A 26,284-nucleotide genomic window follows, 5' to 3' on the forward strand; every position below is an offset into this window, starting at 1 on the left:
AGTGTGTACCTGAGCTTTCTGTCCTTAGTGTATTTGCTCTGGGACATAGTCATTTGTTTTAATATTCGCCTAAGCCTCCTGAATATTAGATTAACAGAATTTAAGATTTTTGGATTCTGTGCTGTTTGGGGTGTCTCCATCATTACTGTTTTTTTTTTTTTTTTGTCAATGAATACATTCTTGATTTTGTTTGAAACTAAGGATTCCCTTCTAGTTAGAGCATTTGAAATAAATGGTCAATTTCAGCTTAAGGGAAATGTGATACTTAATAATTGATTCTTAATTCTTAATATGATAACTTAAGAGGAAACTTGAAAATTTAAAGTATTTTACTATACAGCGTTTTACTGCTTTGAAGTGTATATGACATTTACCATAAATAGTTAAGGAATCTACTACCACCCTCAATCTATTAGATGGTACTTGGTTAAACTTCTCAGTTTGACATTTACATTTTTTTAAAAGCAATTTCTAATTTGAGGCTCCTAAAAGCCTCTGTAGATTTTTAGAGCCTGAATGGGAAAATGTTATAATTCTATATAAAATTTGATATTTAAATTGTTAATTTACTTTTAAATATATCTAAACAGATAAAAGAAGCAGAAGCCAAAGCTGCTCTTGAAGAGGAAAAACGAAGACAACAGGTAACCAAACAGAATAACCAGATTTCTGTCTCTTGGCATCATTATTTTCATTATTTTTGTGCAAACACAAGGTAAATGCCAGGTATAAACTAGGGGCTAGACAACAGTATTCTTTTTTTTGGTACTGGAATTGAACCCAAGGGTACTTAACCACTGAACCACATCCCCAGCCCTTTTTAATATTTTATTAGAGACAGGGTCTCAGTTGCCTAGGGCCTCAGCCTCCAGAGTTGCTGGGATTGTAGGCATGTGTCACTGCCCTTGACTAGACAACTGTATTCTGAACTGCAAATAACGTTGCTACAAAAAAACCCAAGCCCATCCATCTACTTTTTTTGCTTCAGTTAAACTGAGAAGGCATGGGATCTCACATATTCCCAAATGTTTTTCCAGTTTACCTCCTTGCCAATGTCATTTATTTTCTAACCATAAGGTGGGGGAGTAGAAGGAAGGGTGTCATGTCATCATCAACATATACATAGAATTTAATAAAATGAAACTTTTGATTTAGGCTGAACTGGAGGCTTTTGAGAACAGACTGAAGGGTCGTCGAAAGAAGAATAGGAGAAGAGATGAAGTGGCAGTTGAACTATCACTTTGGCAAAAATATAAATATTACCTCCTTCCAGTGTGTGGAGTTACTGTGATGTTATTTGCATGGTACATTGCCCATGATGTGGATTAAAAAAAATGTTATCTTTTGATATACCTCAGATTGGAGTTAGATCAGTTGTTAAATTTGGAATATTAGAAAATGTATATTGTTGAACATGGTACATATTCACATTCATCTCTATACTCCTCCAGCTGTTGTAAGAAGGACAGAATGTTAAGCTTTATCTTCATTAGTATATTAGAAAGGGCAGCATAACACTGTCTAAAAGCATGATTGAAATTGTATATTTCTTAAGGCTTAGCTAGTGCCAAGAGTTACATGTTTGATATTCATTGCGCTTCCTTGTATTTACTTAGTTGTTTCATTTAATGTTTCAAACAAATAATTTTTGGGGGGCATGGCAAATTCAAGTGAAACAGCCATATATACAATAAAAGAACTATTTCTCCACATTTTGGTTTCAAATAGGGTACTTTTCTTGATCATGTGACTTTGTATGTTTTTTAAAAAGTGATAAAAACACCTCTTAAATTGTAATGTTAAACTTTATAATTAGATTCCAAAAGTTAATTTGTGAAGAATTTTTTATCCATTGTTAAAATAAAATTTAGTTGTTTCAACAGATGCCAGACTAGGTTCCTCACATGGCTGTTTCTTATGCAAGAAGCTTTTAACTAAAGTTAGCATGTTTTGTAAAACTTGTATCTTTTTAAGATAATAATAAAAGGAAAACTAATATTTATGAGCAATATGTGCTGAGCACAGGGGTTATGAGTTGTACAGACTTGATTCTCATTTCTCTTCCACAGTCCTAAATAGATTATAGCTAGAAATAATCAGTTCTTATGAAAACAAACTGGTGGAAAAGTATCAGCAAGGCAAATCTATTTGAATTGTAATCATTTTAAGTAGTTTTGCTATTTAATTTTTGTATGATTGTTTTCATTAAAATTTTTCAAATCAAATTTGTAATTTAGAATATTTATTATTTAAAATATTTAGGAACCAATATTTTTTATACATTTGTACCATTGTATAAAAAATCTTTAACACTTGATACAGAAAATAGTGATACTAAAAAGTATCTAATTAACAAATATAGAAGTGTGTTTTAAACAGGAGCCCAAAGGGAGATTGTATAATTTGCTGGGTTTAACTAAAATAATATTTAATGTCACATTGTTGAATCAAATATTAGCTGATATCCAAAAGAGCAGTCATTGCTTTTTTTAATGGGATTTGTGTTTTTATTTTTACCTTTCCCAGTGGTGGAGTTACTGGGTTGGTGTTTTACATCTGCTATAGTCACATTAGTACCTGCTCTAACCAAAATGCATCTTAAGAAATATTAATGCTGGGGCTGGGGAGATAGCTCAGTCAGTAGAGTGCTTGCCTTGTAAGCACAAGGCCCTAGGTTCGATCCGCAGCACCCCCCCAAAAAATAAAGAAATAATAATGCAAGTTACCTTGTTACCTATTATGTATTTCAGAACCTTGGCCTAGTTGGCAAACCTGAAGCCTAGTTCCTAGTTCCTAGTTATTGTTTGTTGAACTTCAGTTTTTGCCAGTTTTTTGTTTGGCTAGCTGAGAACTTACTTTACCCAAAGTCACACAACTACTATTCATTCACTTTCATTCAACAGATGTGCTTCCTTTACAAGGAACTTTAGGTACTGGAGATAATGGTGATCTTTGGGGTGCTGCTAAGAGGTAGAGGAGAACAGGCAGGAAGTAAATGTACAGAAAATGAATATGATTTCATATGCGATAAGTAGTATTAAAAAATAAGAAATGAGCAGGAGTTGTGGCTGGTGCTCCTGCTCACATCTCCCACTCCAGCTGGTGACTGCTTCCTTGTCTCTCAGTTTTGATTTTCAATTCTCCACATCCCAGTTCCATCTTCAAGTTACTGCAGAATCTAAAACCAAGAAAGAAACCCACATGCTGCGCTGTCCACCCATGGAGAGCCAGGTGAGGTTCTCTCAGGCTTTCAGGCCTTGCCTTTCCCTCTCCCAGTGGTCTCCTGAAAGCCCTCTGCTGCCCCAGCCATGGCCCAGAAGCCAAAGGTAGCCCTGACATTGGATGGCTAGGATATCTGCAGGCACTGGTCATGGAATTTCAGGAAACTGAGAGCTAAGATGCCAGGGAACAAGTCTTTGCCAACTTTGCCTGTGACCCCAGCAACAAGCACTATTTGCGGCAACTACAAGTCTTGGGTTATTTATTCCTTGATTCTCTCTGTCAGAAGAGAATGAGACTCCGATGGACTTTGCTTTTGGGGGCCTCTGCAACCTGTGCTCAAGACAGGGCCAACAAGGACCACATCTTGCAAGCAGGCGGTGTCCTGCTTGTCACCAACTGCTCGTTCATTCTCGACGAGGAGACAGTGTTGTCTGCAGTCACCATGCTCATGTACCTGAGCTCACCAGGTCCCAGCTCTCACCCTGAGCTGACCTTCACACTGTTGGTCCAGTGCATGCTGTGCTTCTCTTTTTGTGCTGTCACGAGGCTCCAGAACCTGACCTAGATCTTTCTGGAGGACTTCAGTTTTCCAAGTCAGGTGACTGAAGCCTGCCGCTGACAGACCCACTCTGCCAGGGGTATCCCACTGCTAAGGACTCAGGTACTGCAGCAAGCCTGACCCAAGGCAACTCCCAGTGCCGTGACACTGTTATTGCTGGAGACCACAATCCTGGTGGGGACGCAGGTTCTGCCAAAGTGGTGCCTTTTTCTACCGCCTTAAAGGTGAAGTTTTTCAGCACAACAGGTGTTTACACTATGATGAAAAGGCAGTAGGATGCCAGACTTTGAGACACATGGAGGAAGTCAAAACTGGTGCCATTTTTGTGGATTGGCACTCAACAAACTGGAGGTAAAGGATCTACCCCCAGTGCCCCCCACTTCCAGGCTCACACCCTCATATCAAAAGCATGGGTCCCCAAGTCCAGAGGTGACACAAGGGTATGCTAGGGAGCAGAACTGTAGCTGAGGCTTAGGAGAGGTGCCTGCCTGTGCCTGAGGAAATGAGGGAATTAGTCCTTAACAGAAGTTTCTGGAGTAATTCTGAGGGGCAGAAATGAGAAGCCTCATCACTGGACCTCAAGGGGTAGGGGTATAGCTCAGTGATGGAGTGTGTACTTGGCATGCACAAGATCATGGGTTTGACCCCAGCACTATAAGAGGTCAGGGGAAGAACTTAAGCCATGGGAAGCTGAGAAGGTGTCACACCCCTCCCTCCAAGATTATGGAGGTCGGACACCTCCCTCTCAAGTCTGGGAGGGTTTCTAGACTTGGTGGACACCGACTTGTGTAACTATCTGGCTTGGGATTAACTGTCTCCACAGCCCTTCTGTCTGGTAGGCACAGTATAAGGATTTCAGAGATGAAGATGTGGTCCCTGACCTTGTGATGCAGCCCAATGGTTGTTAACAGGGCCGACGGGCATTAAGACCAAGGCCCTGAGGGTGATGACACATCAGAATAAAGGCAGAAACCCTTGATGCTGCATCTTCTCACTGCTCCAGGGCCTCCAGCTAAAAGCCTTGCCCTCCTCTGCTGTCACAGGTAACAGTTACAGAGGGGAGGCTTGCCCTGAGATGTTCTCCCAGGCTCATGGATTTCCGAGTGAAAGGGTGATGCTCAAGACAGAGGAAGAGGTATGTATGTGCCCCACAGTGCTGGTCAACAGAAAGGAGTGTGGTCCCAATGGGAAGTGTGGGTCAGGAAAAATGGAGGGTCCTGGCCCTTCTTAAGGTGGACCCCTTAGATGGCCATAGAAGGACCATGCTAGTGGAATGCTATCCAAGAGGGTGTGGAAGTGGGGTGGGAGTCACTGCACGGAGGAGGATGGAGAGAGGGAAACTTTTCTTATGAGCCCCTGTTCTAGCTGCACCCACCCAGGGCATTCCATCCTCAAAGGATTTTAAGAGACCAAAAAAAAAAAGTTATAGAAAATGATGGAAATAGGGGTAAAAGGAGACCAGGTAATTTAGACTGAGAAAGTCCCTTTAAGATAGCGACATTTGATACACAGTGACTGGAATGGCCTCCATCTGAAAATCTGAGAGAAAAGTCCATGAGAAGGAGAAAGTAGCAAGTATAAAGTCCCTAAGTTTGGGAGATGCTTGACATGACTGAGGACCAGAAAGATGCACTGGTGTAATTGGAGCTTAATGAAAATTAAATTGAGAGGGGGAGTGGTCTAGGCCATTTCCTATAGTGTTTGATAGGATTTGAGTTTTATGCTAGTTTCAATGGACATCATTGGAAGGTTTTAAGCAGGGAAGAGGTTTTTTGGTTGTTTTTTTTGTTTTTTTGAGATTGTTGGCTTCTCTGTGTGAAAGGACTATAAGGAGGTAGGGCAAGGGTAAAAGTGGGCAGGGAGATGAGTGAGGATATTGTGTTCTAATCAAACAGTGACGCATGATTCAGTTCCTATGGCTTCTCCTTTGTCCTGAATGAGTGGCATGAAGATGCTGCGAAACCACTGCATGATGAGCTGAAGTGGATTGAATCAAGAAAGAGAAAGTAAATTATTTTCTCTAAGGTCAAAAGGAAGTTAAATTGTCTAAATACTTAACACTAATTTGTTCTGAGAAAAAATAAAGTAGTACACGTTGTCCTTTTTGTTTCAATCTGAGCCAGTTAAAGATGGAATGGAAAATGTTACCGAATAGTGTCTAAGAATGGCCTAGATAAAATTGTGAATGTGATGGTCTTGTTTTCTTATTTACTTTGTGGCATTAACACAATGTCATATGTTATATTACATAATACACAATGTAAAAACTAAATTATGAGCTTGGTGTTTTAAATCTGCAGAATGCGTATTTGAAATCTTTAAGATTTTTCAGTTTAAATACTTAGAGATCTACCAACGCTTAGTGTTTGTATTTCAATTAATTTCACTATTCACATCTAAATTAAATTTAAATAACCTTCAATAAATGGTGTAATTGTTACTGAAATTATCAAAGAAACCTTACTGAAACACCGCATTGGATATATTTGCTTTTATGAACTTTATAGCTATGGATATTAAAACTTTCAAATATAGTTGAGACTCTCTAGTAGTTGTTTAGAGATGACCTGTAAGAATTTCAAAGACCAGATGTGGAGAGATTTACTTTTAAATGTTCCATTTCTTTTCAAGAAATGTGTTTGCTTAGATGCCTGGTACAGTGAATACAATAGAAGACTCTGCCCTCATATAATCTATGCTGTGGGTCCCTTCACCTAAGCAGACAGCCAGGTTTAGACGGCAGTAGGAGAGAAACATCCATGCAACCATCAGCTCATTGTGATGGGTGAGTTTCAGAGCTTCAGGCTTTGGGGCCTTTGGGCCTCATCCAGCCTTATAAAATCAAAATTACTGACACAGTGGATGACACTCTGATCTATAGGAGAATAATTGATTAGTTGAGTGTTGAATCAAGAACACTAGAGGTACAACAGGAGCCAACATTTCTGAGACCAGATATGGGGGAGTAAAGAGACAGGATCTTAAAGGTGAGAAACTTGTGGGTACCTAGGGTACTGCCCCAACTGTTTTAACCTCTGCACATCTCTGGGGAAGTAAGACAGATGGTTAAGCTCTTGTCATAAGACAGCTGTCTCTTCTGGCCTGTGGAGGTTTCCTTTTATTGATTAGACACTCCCCCAACCCCAACCTTGGGTTTTGAGTTCTGTGATACTGGGGAGCTTCACAAAAGTAAGGAAGAAGCAATGAACTGGCTATTACCTCTTGGAAAATATATGAATTTAGGAGTAATGCGAGGAACTGGAAATCCCAGTGTTCTCCAGAGACTTTTTAAGACAAGAGAGACCAGTTATTCATCTGGGAAACCATTTTCATGTATTTTAGAATCTTGGTATATTAAACAAGATTAGGTCTATTGTTTGGTGAGCTTCTGTATTTGCTGTTTTATTTTTCATTAGGAATGGGGCATGTATTTAAATAGTACTATGAAAAATTCACATACATCATGGAATTCCACAATTCAGATATGGGTTAAAACACTCCTGGAGGGCTAGGGATATAGCTCAGTTCATAGAGTGCTTGTCTGTCAAGTACAAGGCCCTGGGTTCAGTCCCCAGCACTGATAAATAAATAAATAAATAAATAAATAAATAAATAAATAAATAAATAAATAAATAAATCCAAACACAAGCAAGCAAGCAAACAAAAACACAAGAGATGCTCTTACCCACTTATCACCCTCATCTGGTTGTCCTCTGTTTTATGGTAGTTCCCCTGATTGCACTGAAGAGTACCTGTTCTTATGTATTTGCTTATTACTTACCTCCTTTACTAGAATGTAAGCTCTGCCTGGGCAGGAGTATAGTTTTGTTGATTGCTATAACCATGGAGTGGGGAACTGTGCCTAGCTACAGTTAATGTTGGTGTTAATTTACTAGGGCTGCCATAGCAAATAACGACAATGGGGTGGGGAAGCTTTGAACAACAGAAGCTTATTCTTCCACAGTACAGGTAGCCAGAAGTCCAAAATTAAGGAGTTAGCCAGTTAGTTCCTTTGGAGCCCCTGAGGGAGAAACAGTGTTATGCCTCTCCCATAGTGGGTGTTAATCCTTGGCATTTCTTGACTTCTAGATGCATAACTATAATCTATGCCTCCACCTTCACATTGCCTTCTTGGTATCTGTGTCCTTTTCTGCTTTGTAAGGACACTCTCTTTGGATTTGGAGCCCATTCTGTTCTAGTGTGATTGCATCTTACATGTGCAAAAGGCTCTGTTTCCAAACAAGGAAGGTCACATTCTGAGAGTCTTGTGCACTGATCTTTTGGGGGAGTTGGGATAATAACCTATTACAATGCTCAATAAATGTTTCTTAATGAATGACTGAATTCACAGTGTAATTCTAAGCTGTAAACTCCTCGGACATTTTCATCATCTTAATAACTGCTACAGAGGTAGGGGTTAAGAGATCAATCTGTGATCCCAGATTGCTTGGGCTTCAAGCAATTATGTTTCTATCACTATGAGGTCTTAGGCAAGTTATTTATTTTCTGTAAGCTTTAGTTTCCTGTTCTGTAAAATGGTGACAGTAAGAGAAATAAAGAATGCCCTTTGCAATAAGTTTTAGCTATTATGTATTTGCACCTCTTTTTAAAAATATTTTATATATTTATTTAATCTCCATAACAGTTTTATGAGATGGGCTAATTTTTATCTTACAATAGAGAAAATTATATTTGTTTCAAGAATTAGAAACAAACTATATGTCATTTTGTGAAGTGCTTGGCACAGAGTGCTTAAAAAGTATTATAATAACAGATGAATGTGTCTTAATGTCATAAGACTTCTCTTGCAAATTGATCCCCAAATCAGAAAAAAAAAAAAAAATCTATTGTGAACTGAGGCATCTCACTTTTTATTTGTGTGGATACTGTCTCAGGGCACACTATCCCTGGCAGGACTAGGCAGGTGCTGACCAAAGGTAGGAGCATTTAAGCAGTCAAATTGCAGTATGTGTCTCCTGTGTAGCACTAAATGTATCAAACTGCTAAAAATAAAATTTTGGGGGAATTTCCTACAGGGCTGGCTCTTGTTACTTTCTTCCCAGTGACTACTAAGTAGGGGATTGATGAGCCAGAAATATTAGGAACAGCAAACAGAAAATCTACAAAAGGTTACTTTTATCATGTAATGATAATTGCTTCACTGGGCAAGTATATGTTATTGTAGTTGTGGTCATATCTTCCCTTGAATGTTTAATGTGGGTTTTTTTTTTTCTATAAAATGATCTAACTAGTTGGATGTATGCTTGAAATGCTAGACAAATAAAAATTTCGAAGGGCCAGAAATGTTTCTTTTGGTCAAATTTAGGGTATTTCAAAAAATTGGATGATGGTTATCACTTTAAAAAAAGTTGAAATGCACATGTGTCAAAAATTTTTACAGAGGAATAATTCAAATAGATCATTCGGGGATACTGAGAGCAGAATATGTTGTGAACTTCTAATATTTTTGATTCTTTATAAAAGTTTGATACAAAGAATATCAAAATAAATTTTATATCATTATCATCATGCAAAGAATACCTACCTCAAGTACTCTTTCTGGTGCTATTGGTAAGTAGAACTGGTTTCTCTTATTAAAAGGATGTTTAAGGAATATGTATTTTACATTATTGGTGCAAGATGCTTTAGTTCTGAGGTGAACACTGTAGTGATGCAAGAGCCAGGGAGACTGATGGACCCTCCCAAGTCCCCTGATTTAGCTACTTTAATTCCCTAGTTCCTGTAGCACCTCCACCAGAGGGCAGAAAGTGGAAAAGAAACGAGATGAAATAGAAACTAACATATGGCTTCAGTATGCCTGTAGAAACCTTGAATCCAATCAATGCTCAGTTCATAGACTGAGTTAATTGTGGCCTAGAAAGACCGGGACTTGCTCAAGGTGGAGTTGACAGATGAGTCGCCTTGGCTCTTTGGTTCCCAGGCAGGTGCCCCTGTGGTGATGGTGTGTGATGAGACAGAATCTCTACTAGGAAGAGCTCAGTCCTGAAATCACACTGCCTCTGGGGAATCCCAGCTCAGCTACTTGCTACTTGTATAACCTTAAGCTGGTTTCTGCTTTCTCATCTGTAAAATAAAGGTAGTAATAGCACCAACTTCAAAGTGGTTGGTAGAAGTAAAACAAGTGAATGTAAGTAGAATGCATGTAAAGTGCTTAGGACACAGCCTGCCAAGTACTAACAGCCTCCTTTTTATAAGTTATAAGAAATTTGTTAGATATTGTATTCTGAATCTCATGTTAGCATATCATGGAATCATTTTTAGGAACAAAATACCAGTTTCAACCCAATTTTTCCAATGTATATACCCTTTTCCCTCCAGCAGTAATACTAAAGCGGATGCCTGATCTATGTTCCTTTAAATAATGGAAATAAGTTTAATAAATGACCTCATGAGTAGTTTTTGGAAATTTCATTAAGATCTTGGCTGAAATTGTATAGTTATTTCTAAGAAAAACCTCAATGAAGTCTGCCCCACTCCCCACTGTGAATATCTCCAGTGAGCTCCTTGATGCTGCCTTAGGAAAACTGGTTGCTTGTGCATAACAGGCAGGATTTGTTTCTTGGTTCGGCCTTTGGATACTACTGGCAGGAAATCCCATAGGAAGTTTATGGAGCAGGTTGGTGGGGTTCTCCCCTGTACCTGAACCCTTAGCAAAGACAGGCAGTTTCTTCACTAAACCTGTAAGAAGGCAAATTTCCATTTGTATAATGCAAGTAATAGTTGCCTTTCAAACATAACATTTTTTAAGATAGCAAACTTGGTCTTGTCAGTGGCTGCAGTTTTTTGATTTTTGCTTGGTTATCTTCTGGCTAAAAGGAAATGGTCTAGAATGTGATAAGAAGAACGCAGAGAAAACCCTTTTCTTTCCAACCACTATCCAACAGCTCAGACTTAATCATGGTGTCCTTTTCTGCTGTCCTGGGGGAGTGTAAGTTTGGGGGGAAGACAAGCAGACCCTTGGCTTTTCCTCTGCCTCTGATGAATAACTTCTTTGAGTGCAAGGGTGTGTGTAAGGGGGAGGGGTGTCACGGAGGATCTGTCATTAAGGGTTATTATGGGTAGACCCAGAGACGTGCGTGAAGGGAGGGAGTGGTCCGCGGGTGGGATCTGTGGAACAGACAAAATGTGGGGCTCCTGTCCCTTGAAGTACAACTTGTCTCTTACTGAGTAAGGAGAAAGGCATCTGTAGTGCCTCTCCCAGGGACACATAGAAGAGAGAAAAGCGACCAAGATAAGAGTGGACAGAGGAATTAGCGAGACATGTTCGAGAAACGGTCCCCTGCCCTTGCTCCGGAAGAGCGCTACCGCCGAGCCGGGGTCCCGAAGCCGGTAAGATCCACGACCTACGCTCCTGCCGCAGACCGGTCCGGTGGCCTTCGAGTCCGGGTGAATTCAGGGTCAACCCTTCCTGCCTCAGTCCCCTCCTTCCCCCGGGTGCCACCTCCTTCTCCCGCCGTCGGTGAGCTCCGTCTTTCGCAGTGCTGCGTTCAGCGCCCTGCAGCTAGTACCGGGGCGCACGGACCTCCACTCGGGTCGCCTCGCGTCCGAGACCCTCCAGGGCCATGGGCAGGGTTTCCTTCAGCTTTCGAGTTGGCTCGGTTCGGAGATCCCGCTCTGCTTGCCAGGGGCTCTGCTACCTCTCCTCCAGAGTCCCTCTTCCGCCAGGCGCTCTCTGCGCGTCCAGTGGGCTTAGCCGCACACGAGCACTTGGGGAGGCTGCCGGTGAAGCCGTCGCAACCAGCCCCTCGGGGATCCACGGCTTGCCCTCGTCGCAGGCGCCCGGCAGCTGGAAGGACTGCGCGGCAGTCTTGCCTGCCCCAGACGTAAGCCTCCTCTCCAAATTGCGCGCGCCCAGGTGTCCGTCCCTCTTACAACCAGTACAGCGCGCGGTTCCCCGGAGACCAGTGTGCCCGGGGATCATCCAGAGTGGCAACATCCCACAATCGCCTCACTTGCCGAGTGCTGGAACTCCTGGGTTCCCTGTGTACAAACTTTTCTCCCGCAGCACATCTTGCGCTGGCCGCCGGGAGGCGTAGGTTCAAAGCTCTACGGTTTGGCAGGCTCGGATCCTGTCCTGGGAAGGGACAGCATTTCCGCAGGTTCGGGAAGGGAAAAAAAAAAAAAAAGAAGGGCACCACTGATGCTCCCCACTGGCCAGAAACTCCAGGAATTAAGTCTAATTTACAACATTCTTTGGCGTCAATAGGGCCCCATAATCTGCTCGCTACTAGGCTAGACTCCCAGCTGTGCCGAGTCCAGACGGGTGACCTCTCTGCCCGCAGACACCTCGGGCTGGGCGGGTGGGAGAGAGGTGGTATCCTGTCCCCCAGCGTCGCCACGGGCGCCCCTCTCCTGGTGTCATACGCTCGAGGCCGGTGGATGGCAGTGCAGGCGCTTTTTGCACAACTTCCCATGCACTTAACCTGGGAGCTTTGGAGGCAAGCAATTCAAAAAGTGGAGAATTTTCCTCTTGCGGGAAGCTTCTGAGAACAATGCACTGCCTTCTGTACAAGACCTTAACAACTTCTATATGCATATTTGTGGTTTATAGTTTTTATTTCATCTTAAAATTTTTTAAAGTAATTTTCTTTAAAAATCTTTTTGTTTTAGTCGTAGATGGACACATTGCCTTGACTTTGTTTATTTATGTGGTGCTGAGGATTGAACCCAGTGCCTCAGGCATGCAAGGCAAATGCTCTACCACTGACCTACAACCCCAGCCCCAGAAAAAATTTCCTGAAGGAAGTAAAACTCTGCAAAGTATCCCAAGACCTCTGCCAAAAGGGGAGTGAGGAGGTCTCACAAGTGATTATTGTCATTTTAGTAGAAAGTTTTGAAATTACAGGTGCTATAATGTTTCTAATGCTGTCAACATTAATTTTGCCATAACCCAAGAGGATGAAAGGCACCATGTTTTCTTACCCCCTTGGTCACAATGACACTATCACCGACATTCACCCGCTTGTTTGTATTTAGTAGGTCCCCAATAGTTTTGTTATGTGAGATTGGGCACAAAATCAGTGCCCTAAACCAGGTTCCTGGATTTTAAGTTTAGACTAGGTGTCTGTGTAGATATGTGAGAGAGGTCACCTGAGCAGTTAGGTTTTCCATAGACTCCTTCCTAGGATACCAAGAGTTTCACTAGGATGAACTATTTTTAAAGTTACTCCAGTTTGGAACCACAGAAATGGGGGGGGGGGAATATATATATATATATATACATATATATACATATATATTATATAAAGTTTTTTTTTCAGGGTCTAGGGAGCTCTTTCCTGAAAGTTCCTTGCCAGGATAGGATGAGACAAACATGAAGTTGGGGAAGAAGTTGAGCAGCCCCATGTCTCCAGAGAGTTAGCACAAGAGAGTAATAAAGTGTCTTGTTCCTCATTTTCCTTCTTGCCTTCACCTCCAGCCTCCTTAAACACAAAAATATGTGCTCTTAGGGTTTCTGCCTGTCTTTCAAGTCCACATAATGGAAGCTCCCTGGGAATCAGGAGAGCTGTAACAACAAGTCTTGCTGAATGGATCCAAGGGAGGAAGTTGATTTAACCTGCCACTTCTACCTTACTAAGTTATTTAGCAAGCATGAATTCATGCCTCCTCTGCCTCATCGCTGTTCCTGACAGTGCACTTTACCTGATTAGATGGAAAATAGTACAGGTTGGCTAAAGGATACTGTTTTGTACAGCACTCTAGATCCACACTAAGCAATCATGTAGCTCCAGACCTGCCTATTCCTCAGATTTTACACACACACACACAAACACATACACAACTTTTGTAGGACTATTTAGATAGGTAGGAAATGGAAGAAAATCTCAAGTGTGTCATAGATGCTATGCCCTGGTAGGAAGAGTGCAAAGCACAGGCTTTGGTGTCAGACCTCTGGTTCTACCTCTTAAAAACTGAAAGGCTCCAGCCACTCAAATAATCCTGCTAAGCCTCAGTTTCCTCCATCAGAAAGTGGGGATGATACTATTGATCACCTGTAAGAATACTGTGTGGATCAAGGAAATACATATGTACTGGAGGTATGTAATAGTTGTCCATTCCATGTCCATTCTATGAAGACTCTCTAATATTTTTTTGCTACAGCCACTTTTGTTATATTGACTTTTGATATATATGTACATATTTCATATATACAACTTGATGAGTTTGGAATATGTATATGCCTGTAAAGCCATTGTCATAAACATATTTATCACTCCCAAAAGATTACTTCTGCTCTCTTATTATTGTTATTATTATTTGGTATACACACACTGAACAGAAGATCTTTTCTCTTGCAAAATTTTAATTATACAGTATATAATTAAACACAAAGATATGTGCTCTTAGGGTTTCTGCCTGTCTATCAACTACAGAGACTCTGCTACAGGACTTATTCATCTTGCATTACCAAAATTTTACACCCATTTTCCAGTATCTTCCCCTTTCCCCCTTCCCTAGGCAACTGCCATTCTGTTCTCTGTTCATATGGATTTAACTCAAATTTCTTGTATAAGTGAGATTATGCAGTGTTTGTCCTCTTGTGTCTGGTTTATTTCATTAAGCATAATGGCTCCTGGGTTCAACCACCTTGTTGCGAATGGCAGGATGTCCTTCTTTTTTAAGGCTTAGTAACTACATGTTATGTAATTCCATTTTCTTCATCCATCCATCAAAGTGCATTTAGGCTGCTTCTATGTCTTGGCTATTGTGAGTAATACTGCAATGAAGAAGGGAATGCAGACATTTCTTCAAGGTCCTAATTTTAACTCCTTTGGTTATATTTCCAGAAGGGATTGCTGGATTATATGGTAAGTAGTTCTATTTTTAATTTTTAACTTTTTTTTTTTTTTTAACTGGGGATTGAACCCAGAGGTACTTTATTACTGAGCCACATCCCCAGTCCTTTTTATATTTTATTTTGAGACAGGGTCTCACTAAGTTGCTTAGGACCTTGCTAAGTTGCCCCAGCTGTCTTTGAACTTGTGATCCTTCTGGCCTCAGCCTCCTGAGTCACTGGGATTATAGACATGTACCCCTGCACCCAGCTTCATTGTGGTTTTTATTTGCATTTCCCTGAGGGTTAGTGGCACTGAGCAACATTTCACATTTTATTGTCCATTTGTCTGATTTAATTGAAAAAATATGTATTCAGGCTTTCTACCCATTTTAAAATTAAGTTATTTATTTGTTTATTTTTGCTTTTGAGTTATAGGAGTTCCTTATGGATTTTGAAAATTAGCCCTTTTTCAGATATATAGTTCATAAATATTTACTCCCCTTCTGTAGTTGACTTTTTGTTTTGGTCATTGTTTCCTCTGCAGTGCAGAAAGAAGTCTTTTAGTTTGATGTTGTCCTACTTATCCATTATTGCTTTTGTTGCCTATGCTTTTGGTGTCATATCCAAGAAATTATTGCAACAACCAATGCCAGAAATATTTTCCTCAGTTTACTTCTAGGAATTTTATGGTTTCAGGTCTTATTTTCAAGTCCTTAATCTATTTTTATTTGAGTTTTGTGTCTCGTGTGAGATGAAGATTCAATTTTATACTATTGCATGTGAATATCCAGTTTTTCCAATACCATCTGTTGAAGAAACTATCTTCTCCCCTTGTGTACTCTGGGAAGCCCTCTCAAAGATCATACACACACACACACACACACAATTTATATATATATTATAAATTTAATTTTTGGGCCTGGGTTTATTTTTGGGCTCTCTAGTTTGTTCCCTTCATCTGTATGTCTGTCTTTATGCCAGTACTAGATTGTTTTGATTACTGTTGCTTTGTAATATAATTTGAAAGCAGGAGCATGATGCCTCCACTTTGTCTTTCTTGCCCCAAACTGCTTTGACCATTTGGTCCAGAACCTGTTTTTATTTGAGGAACTGGTCTCTTCTCAGCTTCAGTGAGGAGACTCCCAGGCCTTTTTTCCACAGATTCCTGTGATTCTAAACCTATGCTGCAACATGTATCCCATTTGTTTACAATAAAAAAAAATAAAAAATAAAAAATAAACCTATGCTGTACAATAATGTGGCTGCCAGCTACATGTGGTTATTTAAATTTACATTAATCAAAATTAAATCAAATTAAAAATTCAGTCCATCTCCCTGAGCACCTTTCAGGTAATCACATCTGGCCAGTGGTTACTGTAATGGGCAGTACAGATAGATATCCCCTTCATTGTAGAATAAGCTTTATTTTTTAATGAGACTCTAGGGTAATTAAGTTTCCTGTCCAGCACCTCTCTTTCCTTCTTTTTCTCTTAAGAAGTGGTTTTGCATAGCAGAATCATTTCTGTTTTGTTGAGGAGTTTTATACTGTGGCAGTATTTGCTGACAAGATTAATTAATAAATCAGCTAACAAGTGTGGATTAATTGCAGAATCCTTTGAAATTCTCTTCCTAGGGCCTTGATGAGTTTTACTGATGGATTACTTTTTTCCCATTCCCAATGAGCTTTATGATTGATGGTTTTCCAGGTTTTAGAGCAGAAACCCTGATATAATAGAGGATCTCTTCTCCCCATATATACCCTTACATCTTGTACCAATTTTTATAAGAATGAGAGTAGAATACTAAGTTCATGCTTAGAGCTAAATCCACTAAAAGTGTTCAATTTATTTGGCTTTAAAAACCAATATTCCACCTCACTCTGTAGGACCCCTTCATGAAATTGACCTCCATTTGACAAACTATATATTTTACTTCTTTATTTTTACTGTTTTCTCTCTCCTCCTATTCTAGAATATAAGTCCCCAAGGGAAGAAATTTTTCAATATTTTTGTTCATTGTTAGATGAGTGCCTGGTATACAGTTGGTACCTATTAACTGTGAATAAATAAGTATATAGAGATATATTTGGAACTAGTTAAGATAGAGAGATGCTGTATTAATTTCCTAGGGCTGCTGTAACAAATGGCCACGAACTGAGTAACTTAAAACTACAGAAATTTGTTTGCTGTCAGTTTTGGAGACTACAAATTCAAAATCATTAATAGGGTCTTGCTGCCCATAAAGGCTGGAGGGCATAATCTTTTCCCAAACCGTCCTTGCTTCTGGTGGGCAATCTTTGGTGTTTCTTGGTTTGCAGATGTATCTCTCCAATCTTGGCCTCCATTGTCATGTGGCCCTTTTCCCTGTGGGTCTTTATGTGTTCTTTCCTCTTGCTACAGTTCCATTGTCCATCAGCCATATTGGATTTATGACTCCAATCCAATATGACTTCATCCTTTCCCACCCTCAAATTTTTTTACCTCTTAAAAGTTTATTCCATGAGACTCATTATTTTTATAGACAGACAATCACTGTACAGGTTGAGAGATTATATTCTGCTAATGTGAGTTTTCTACCTGGGTGTGGAGTACGTGGAGTGATTGACCTTTGAATTGCTCAGTCAGAGGCTCTTTCCCAAGTTGTCACTATCCTCAACTCTATCTTCAGCCTCTCTACCTTTTTTCCTTACTCAAAAGGAGTCATCCATGTCCCTGACCGTATACTCTGTCTGCTTGTTTCCTGAGCATTCCACAGCAGTGTTGGCTCAGCTCTGAGTTCTGCTGAAGGGTGCCTGGTGTCCGAAGCTTATGTCTTGCTTTCAGCCTACAGGCCATGGACCCCATCCGCTCATCCTACAGCAGCTGTTTGAGTATACTCCTATAGTACATTTCTACATGTTCAAGCCATCAGAGCTGGTGGTGAGAAACTCATGTCGAAGTCTGTTTGGGCTGGTTGGGGATCCAGGGAGGTCCTGCAGGTGATCCATCTTGACATTCAATATCAGCACTGAAACTCTGTGAAAGGTTCAAGAGGACCTGTGCAGGGAAGGGCCAGTGAGACACCAGGCTAGGTTAGGGGAAGGGTAGAAAATGTAGAGGTGAGTTGCAAAGACCCTTTTAGTACTACCTATTTGTACCCACTTAGCCCAAGGCCCCATCCACTCGAGGTTGACAGCATTTGGAGAGTACTTTCTGTTTCTAGAACTTGGGGGAATTTTAAAGAGAGGTCCTTCTGCAGCCATAAAATTTAAGTTTCTCCAAATGACATGAAGGCGTCATTCTGCTAAAGTGCCATTTATCCCCAGAGTAGTGATAATCTCTTTATGAATAGTTCAGAGTGAATTTTTCTGGCCAGGGAACCGTGATTCCTCAAGAGGTGAAAGCCACGTCCTAGGTCCAAATAACCTTCACTTCTAAGCATTCAGCTGCACAGCCCGGGCAAAAAAAGGAATAGATTCATCCTTTCATTTGACAAACATTAATTTGCCAGGCATGACACTAGGGACTTGGGCTGCACCAGTGAAAAAACAAGGATCTCTGCCCTTGTCAAGTTTATTTTCTAACTAAGCGATAAATCCTACACCAGCCGTGCAGGGAAGAAGGATACGTGTGTAAATAACATGAGTGCTCTGCCTGCATGCTACCCAGTGTCCTAGAGTGAGAGCAGAAGAGAGAAGGTGATCTGCTGTTAGTTTCAAAACCCTGGCACCTTTGTATGCATCCGTCTTGTGATTCTACCTATGATCCTGTGCTAAAGAGCTGTGTCTTTTTGTCTTTTAACCTCAAGCCAATTAATTAATCTGATGCCCAGATGAAAAGTCTATTTCATTTCTGGAAAAACTGACCATGTGGGATTTATTGACAGAAGTTATATTGGTCTCCAATGTGACACTTCCTAAGAATTTTCAAGGATTATTTTGACAATACATGATTTTCACCTTTGTCTGACTATTTCAGAGCTTTATCCGGCAACCCAGATGCCACTCTTTTGTAGTGTGGTTTGAAAATCAAAGCTACATTGATGTACCTAATATTTTGATCCAAGTCAAGAAATAGGAAATGGGAGTTCAACACTAAATGGATACTACAATGCTGTGAGATTTTATAGAAGTCAGTCAACCTTCCTGATCCTGGCTTTCTCATGTGTAAATTAAGGCTGTTGGATCTTTGTAGATCTGAAAGCTGTAATTTTAATGCGGCAGTGGAAGATAAGTGGGATATTGTACCCTTTGCTTCTTTCTTCCCTTCTTGCCTGTCTTCCAGTTGAAAAGTTGCGTGTTCTTTCCCTCTGTCACCAGATGCATGCTATCTTTCCACCATTCTCCATCTCCCTCACACCAGCTAGGTGTCCAGCAGTTCAATTCATTTCTGTTTACCCAGAGTTAGTGTCAAATCCCACAGGTTAAAGGACTCAATCCCACAAGACTGCTTCCATTTCAGAGCCACCTGGATTTCTGACTGATCAGCTATAAAACAGGGTCCCCACAAACCCCTCTCACATCTCATAATTTGCTAGAATGGCTCACAGAACACAGAATATCATTTCATTTACTTTTCCTGGTTTAAGACAAAGGATACAGATGGACAGGCAGATGAAGAGGCATGCAAGGTTCACACATGTCCTGAGTGTAGGATCTTTTGTCCCATGATGTTGGTGTGCACCCTCTCCTGCATGTGGATGTGTGGACCAACTCATAACTCTCCAAACTGCAACATTTAGGTTTTGTGGAGGTTTAATTGCACAGGCATGTGGATTACTAATTCAGTCCCCTGCTCCCCCTCTTTTAGTGGTGCTGAAAGTTGCAGGCTTCTAATCAAGGTTTGAACTTTCTGGAAATCAGCCCCCATCCTGAAGCTATTTAGGGACCATCCAGTATCCAAGGATCACCTCATTAGAATGAAAAGTGCTCTTATCCCTCCTATCATTCAGGAAATTCCAAGGGATTTAGGAGCTCTGGGTCAGGAAGGGGGGGTGGACAGGATGGCACAGGAGTACTGCCCGGATAAGCCTCACTGACCCCAATGTTTGCTTCCCTCTTCTTATTCCAGTGACACTTTGCCAAAACATAAAATCACCTTTCAACCTCAAAAGAAGAACAATCAGAGCAAAGCTGGGAGGCAGTTCAAACCATTATAGCCATGGTTCTCTGGAGGTATCTTCTCAGGCTGTAGGTTAGAACTGAACATTTACCTAGATGTGCAGCTTGCAGGGGGCGGGGGAAAGAATGGAGAGGGACCATCATTGGCATAGAGGTCCTCCACCAGGTGGCTCAGTGTGTTGGGGGTCAGGTGTGTCCCTGAGGCCACCAAAGGAAGAGTTTGTCACAGATGAAAATCTTCTTTAAATAGCTAGGTAAGACACACACCCCTATACTTTTAAAGTTAAGAAATAATGATCATAACAAAATGTGCTCTGAATGGCAAAGGAGCAGAATTTTCAGGTAAAGAGGGAGAATTCTGGGATCTCTGAAATTTAGGGAGTTTGGAAGTGGAACTCAGGAAGTAGGTTGAGCCTGATTAGATCATTCCACCTGAGCCAGCCATAGCCCTGGTCACAGCGCCCTCCGCCCAAGCTTCAGCTTATCGCCTACTGCCTAGGGTACCTTAGGCTCAGTTTCCTTCCCTGAAAAGTGGGAACAATACCTGTCACAGAGTTCAGCTGAGGACTTAGTGAAAGAATGCTTTATGAAAGTGCTTTGAGAGAACATAAGTTGCTACACAAATATATTTTTGTAGCTGTTACTGTTAACTGGTGGAGAATTTAGTTGTGCAGGTACCTAACACAGTATCCCTCTTGCTTTGAAATCTGGATTCTGGGGAGTTAGTTGCTCTCCTCAGAGAAGATTAAAAGAAGAAATGTTGTTTTCAAAGTCTAGACTCCCAAAAGAGTTCCAGTACAATAAAACAACTGAAAGTTAGTGTCACCTTGCTTCATTTATGGTCTGTGGCAGTGCTATCCAATAGAAATATAACATCAAACACAGATGTAATTTAAAATTGTCTAGTAGTTGCATTGGAGAAAGCAAAAATAAACAGATGAATTTAATTTTAAAGTATATTTTATATAATTGAATATATCCAGATTTTATTATTTTAAAATGCAATCAAAATAAACATTATTAAATATCTTACCTTCTTTTTCACAATAAATTTTTAAATTTCAGTATTCTTCAGGACATCTAAATTCAAATGAACTATATTTCAAGTGTTCAGTAACCCCATGTGACTAGTGTATACTGTGTTGGCTACTACAGAGTCAATTTAGCTTTCCTATGATAACCCAGTTCTTATCCCCAGGACCTGCGGATGCTGACTTACGTGGCAAAAGGAACTTTGCAGATGTAATTGAGAATTTTGAGATGGGAAGATTATCCTGGGTTATGTGGGAGGGCCAGATATAATCACAGTGTCCTTGTAAGAAGGGAGGAAGGAGGGTCAGAGTTGTAAGAGCCAGCGATGTGATGATGGATGTAGATTGAAAGATTGGACTTTGAGGATGCAGGAAGGGACCACAAGTCAAAGAATATAAGCTGCCATCCCAAGCTGAAAATCAAGGCCTCCTGTGCCAGCAACCCCAGTGACGCCTTAGCTTTAGCCCCAGGATCTTGATTTCAGGCTTCTGATCTCTAGAACAAAGAGAATAAAGGTGTGTTGTTCTAATTCACTAAATCTGTTGTGATTTGTTATAGTTGCAATAGGAAACTGATAATTACTAGTATACTAATACAAACATCATTTCCAGGCCATTTTCAGAAGGCACTGGTTCCCTGGCTACATCACCGTAGACAAGTACAGCTTCTTCATCTCAGCTTGGGTTAGAGCATACAATGACAGTCACTCTTGGGATTCCTGGGTGTTAATGCCATCCTTCTTTAGTGCTGAGGTCTATTTCTTCCCAGGGCTCAATTGCAGCCTTTGGTTGTAAAAACTCAGTCAATATCTTATCACTAACTCCAGAATGAACAGGAAAGACTCCCCCCTCCCCATTATGGTACATTGTACATGAGAAGAAGTTACTGGCTCTTTACTATCTGCTCAATTTTGGGGGATAATCTAAATTTTTTAAAATAATTACTGCCGTGTGAGTTTGGTAGGGTTAAAGTTTCTATGAATGATAGTGACTCTATGATTCGGTCAGTGATTCTTAAACTCTAGCGTGCTTGGGAACCACTGGAAGGGTCTGATCTCACAGGGGTGGCTGAGACCCTCTGTCTGAGTTTCTGTTTTAATAAGTCTGGAGTGGGATTCAATAATGCACATTTCTAACATATCCCAGGTGATGCTGATGAAGCAGGCAAGTAGGAAGGGAGCTTCTCTCACAATTCCTGTCGTTCGGGAGGACTGGAGGAATTTCCTGGGCCTGGTCTCTCTGAGGAGGGAGCTGCGCAATTGCTGGGGAAGACTGAGAGGCCAGCCTCTTGCCTGACCAAGACACAGGAGTCCTCCAACAGTAAACTCTGAAGGGGTTGCTAAGGAACTTCAGGGCAAGCCACTCCTGCTTCTCTTGCTTTGTGTCTCCCACCCTGAATTCTAAAGTAGGTGACAATCCTGAGTCGGGCAAGTCTCAACTAAAAATACCTCCTTTGCCTCAGACCAGTTGAGTCCTCAGATTGCCCAGCTGGAGTGAATTCCCTGGACCAGGGGCTACCCCAGTGGAAAGTCTGTCAGCAGAAAATACCAGGTTAAAAATAGCACTGGGGAGGCCCTTCGAAGCTTTCACACAGCTGCTCACTTGGGGTAACCAATTCTAGGGGCGGGGGTGGGGAAATTCTTAAGTCAGGAATAAAAAAGGACTACCCAGCTGTGTCCAGTTTCATTCTCTAAAAGGGGGAGGGCAAACTTTAGTGACCCGCTCCTTCTCCCCATGGCAATTGTGGCCAAATTGTAGACTTGGTGAATGTAGCCCTTACCCTGGAGATGGTGATTACTACTCTGCCTTCTAAGTAACAGTAAAACTGCTTCTCCCAACCTGTTTGAAATGGAAAGAGACAAATCCTCCTAAGGTGAGAGAGTTCCAAGAGCTTCCCAACAGGTAAGAAATAGCCCTTTCCAGAAAAGTTATTTAACCCCAATGGAAATAAACAGGAAATCTACAGAATATTTTAGTTAAAGAAATCTTAATTTGCTATTTTTAAATTTTTAAAGGAGAGCTTTCCTTTACAAAGTTTCTTGTCTTCTCACTTGTATTTCTCAAAGACAAAGGAAAAAAACATCAAAAAAAATTGTCCAAATTGTGTTTCCCCGCCGGTAGTATAAGGTGCAGAAATTGGCCCCTAGCAATCTCACCTTATTCATTACTTCACTTTCCCATTTCATTTATCTTTGGTCCAAAAATATTAAATTGAAAGTTCCAAGGAAAACAATTCGTAAGTCTTAAATTTCGTGCCATTCTGAGCGGTGTGAAGGGATCTTGTGAGGTCCTGCTTTGTCCTGTCCCTTTGGGCAGCATATCCACAGGTATGAGCTCTGCCTTGGTCATCACATTCACCGTGCTGGTATCATGGTGCCTGTGTTCAGTGTTCAGGTAACCCTTATTTTACTTGATAATGACCCAAAGAGCAAGAGTAGTGATGCTGGCAATTCAGATATACTAAAAAACAAACAAACAAACAAACAAACAAAAAAAGCTGTAAAGTGTTTTCTTTAAGCTAAACAATAAATATTTTTTATTTTATAAGGAAAGAAAAATAATCATATTCTGAGGTTGTTAAAAAACAGGATGAACAAAACTTCTATCCATGAATTGGTGAAGAGGAAACAAACAAATATATAATAGGCTAGATAGGAAAACGATCTTGGGGGATCTTGAAATGTATCCCCTCTATACAAGAGGCAAGTACTGTCCTCCCTTTTCACCATTTTCTGAGCGTGTCAACTCTGATAGGAAGTAATGGATGCAGAGCAGCCTCCATGTCCTGGCTTCTGTAGCATCAACTAAATCTACACGACACACACCTATATATATGACCTGCTAACTAAAAAGTAGCTGGGAAAGCTAGAGGATCCAGATTCTATAGTTTTAGTCCTTCTCTTCTTCTGGTTTTTTTTTTTTTTTTTTTTTTTGTATCAGAGATTGAACCCCGGGCTGCTTAGCCACTGAGTCACATCCCCAGCCATTTTTATATTTTGTTTAGAGACAAGGTCTCACGAAGTTGCTTAGTGATTCTCTAAGTTGCTAAAGCTGGCTTTCCTGCCCCATCCTCCTGAGCTGCTGAGATGGCAGGCATGTGACACCATGCCTGGCTAGTTTTACTCCTCTTTTATGTAGGTTTTAGGGGAGAAAAGAGTAAAAATATAGGAACAGCAGTAATTGCCTTCCATAGATTTCAAAACTTTTGGGGGTTTTCCTATTCTTTGCTCCGTGATGAATAACTCCATCCTGGATTTGTTTGGAGTGAGGTGAGCTCCAAGGTGCAGAGAGGGATAGAGGGGAGACGGCATCCCATGGAGGAGTGACCAGAGGAGCATGTTGGTGCCCCAGTGGAGTAAGGATGATGAGTGAGGGCTGGGGTGGGTTGTTGGGTCTGAAGTGGGGTGACAGCGTCTGAGTAGGGTGAGGGACCGCTCTACTTATGGGGAAGGCAAGCAGGATGTGGGGACTTGGACAGAGTAAGCATGTGGCCAAGGTGGGGCTGGGACAAAACGTTAGTTACAGACTAGGAGACCGATCAAATGAGGAAACATATTACCAATAAGTAGATTTATTGGAGAAAGAAGTTAAAAATATAGAAAGGCAGAAAACTAGATCTAGAATCTTGTGAAGTAGGATTGGATTGGAGATATGGAGTAAATGTATCATTGTCAATGTATAAAGATAGATACAGAAATAATATAGATGTTGATACATGTAGGTATGTGTACGTATGTGAGTGCATACCCTATACAAATATATTTCCCCCTCTAACTCTTTGTGCTGAAACATTCCCCCTTATCCTCCTCTAGGAAGGCCTAACTGAGTTTGAAAGTGCCCAACCTGCTTCTTAATTTAGTCATTTCCATCTATATTTCATGGGGGTCAAGCACTCTTTGCTGAGTTTGCTGTGTTTCTCTTTGGTTTCAGGTCATCACTTCTTTTTCTTTCCTTTTTAAAAATATTTTTAGTTGTAGATGGACATAAGGCCTTTATTTTATTCACTTATTTTCATGTGGTGCTGAGGATCGAGCCCAGTACCTCACATGTGCTAGGCAAGCACTCTACCAACTGAGCTACAGTGCCAGCCCTATTTTTCTTTTTATTTCAGATTTTCATAGTGAGAAATATAAATCAGCGGATTCTGTGGCTGCCAAAAGCATTCATGTTCAAATACATCTTGTCTCCCATTATTCTCCTGAATTGGTTAATTCCCCTTCCCCTACTAAGGTATTATCCTATCAAATCTGCATCTACCTGAGGCTTGGATCTGTTACCAGCTGGCTAGATTCCTTTTAATGTTTTGTTTCTGCTGTGTCTTCCCTTATTCCTAATTTCAAAATTTTCTTTCATATTAAGGAAGTACATACTCAATAATTATGTACTCACCTATAAGAACCATGTCAGGCTCAAAAGTAATGCTCAGAAATTCTTGGAGAATTTTATGCTAATTTTCCAAGTCTTACCCTGTCTACTATATCCAGGTCTTCAGTCATCATGTGCCTTAGTTGCCCAGTCTTTAAGGCATGTTTTCCCAGTTTTTCTTGACACGAACTTTCTGTCTGTAGCTTTAAGAAGCTACTTTTCAGTTATTTCTCAGATCCTTGGTCCCTTGGGGACAGTCAATTCATTTTTTCTCTTAGATCTTGTCCCTTTTTCCCTGTTGAATTTCTTTGGGTTTCAACATACTTTATTATCTATTAACCACTAAAAACATCTCTCCCTTTCCCATAGATTTCTTTGCAAGTTTTAGACCTGGGTACAAGTTTTTGCCCTCTATATCTGTTTATACAGACATTCCAAATTGTATTTTCTCCTTCCTCCTTCAGCCTATCTCAACTTAGTTTTTCTCCTAAGAAAATTATCTCTTCCTCTAGCTTAGTCAACTGTTTTTCTGAAAGACTGAAGAATGTTTTCCAAACCCTTCCAAATCTCCTTTGACTTCCTGAGATAAACTGATTCTGTTGAAACAGAATGTTCAATACACAGGCTTTTGGAGTTGCCTTTTTGGCTTTTGCATTTGAAAAAAATTTATTGCGTTGTTTTTCTATTTCACTCCAAGAAGATGGAGTACACTGTGGTAGAGCCTTCCGTTTTTCTTTATTTTGAAAGAAAATTTGCCATCTTTCTATGGCTGAATTCCTGAGTTGGGTCTCTGAAAATCAGAGGTCAGGGTCAGATATTATTTAATTACCAAATCCAGAGTGAATTTAGGACTGGAAGATGTAGGAGGGCTGGAATTTGTGAATGTGCACTGCGCGCATCCAAGCCATTTGTATCTCCATTGTTGGTTTCTTTCCATGGCCCTGATGTGGTTTAAAATAAGATAATGAAATCTGGGGAAGTTTTTCTTGAATACCTATTCTAAGACTTCCAAAAAGTCAAAACTAGAAGCTCACACATATATTCCTCAAGAGCTAAAGGATCTGGGCTGTTTTGTAGTTTCCAGGCAGCATATCTTGGACTATTCTCCTCCAGAACCTAAAAGGGTTTGATCCTACCAGATCCTGCCTCTGCTGAAACGCAGGGCCAGTTTTCTCAGAGAACTATGGGGTGAGGGATGGGAGGATGAGGAA

At 40.7% G+C, this 26,284-nt stretch overlaps 2 protein-coding genes, 1 long non-coding RNA gene and 1 pseudogene across 3 annotated transcripts in view; all 4 read left to right on the plus strand.

Moving 5' to 3' along the window:
* Nfxl1 (nuclear transcription factor, X-box binding like 1) overlaps nucleotides 1-2,270 on the plus strand; it is a 49,304-nt gene extending 47,034 nt beyond the window's left edge. Inside the window, 2 exon segments of the mRNA XM_047567128.1 lie at nucleotides 591-644; nucleotides 1,156-2,270. Of these exon segments, the coding sequence (XP_047423084.1) occupies nucleotides 591-644; nucleotides 1,156-1,329 (228 nt within the window). The 3' untranslated portion in view covers nucleotides 1,330-2,270.
* A 768-nt stretch (nucleotides 2,271-3,038) lies between these two features.
* Nucleotides 3,039-3,708, plus strand: LOC124994293 (armadillo repeat-containing protein 7-like; annotated as a pseudogene).
* A 93-nt stretch (nucleotides 3,709-3,801) lies between these two features.
* On the plus strand, nucleotides 3,802-6,134 carry LOC124994923 (uncharacterized). The gene is made up of 3 exons (XR_007110580.1): nucleotides 3,802-4,132; nucleotides 4,825-4,916; nucleotides 5,677-6,134. It is a non-coding gene; the product is annotated as an uncharacterized LOC124994923 (long non-coding RNA).
* A 5,030-nt stretch (nucleotides 6,135-11,164) lies between these two features.
* Corin (corin, serine peptidase) overlaps nucleotides 11,165-26,284 on the plus strand; it is a 283,207-nt gene continuing 268,087 nt past the window's right edge. The window contains 1 exon segment of the mRNA XM_047567531.1: nucleotides 11,165-11,625. Within this exon segment, the coding sequence (XP_047423487.1) occupies nucleotides 11,365-11,625 (261 nt within the window). The 5' untranslated portion in view covers nucleotides 11,165-11,364.

The sequence above is a fragment of the Sciurus carolinensis genome, chromosome 10 (assembly GCF_902686445.1).
Source record: "Sciurus carolinensis chromosome 10, mSciCar1.2, whole genome shotgun sequence".
NCBI classification, from domain to species: Eukaryota; Metazoa; Chordata; class Mammalia; order Rodentia; family Sciuridae; genus Sciurus; species Sciurus carolinensis.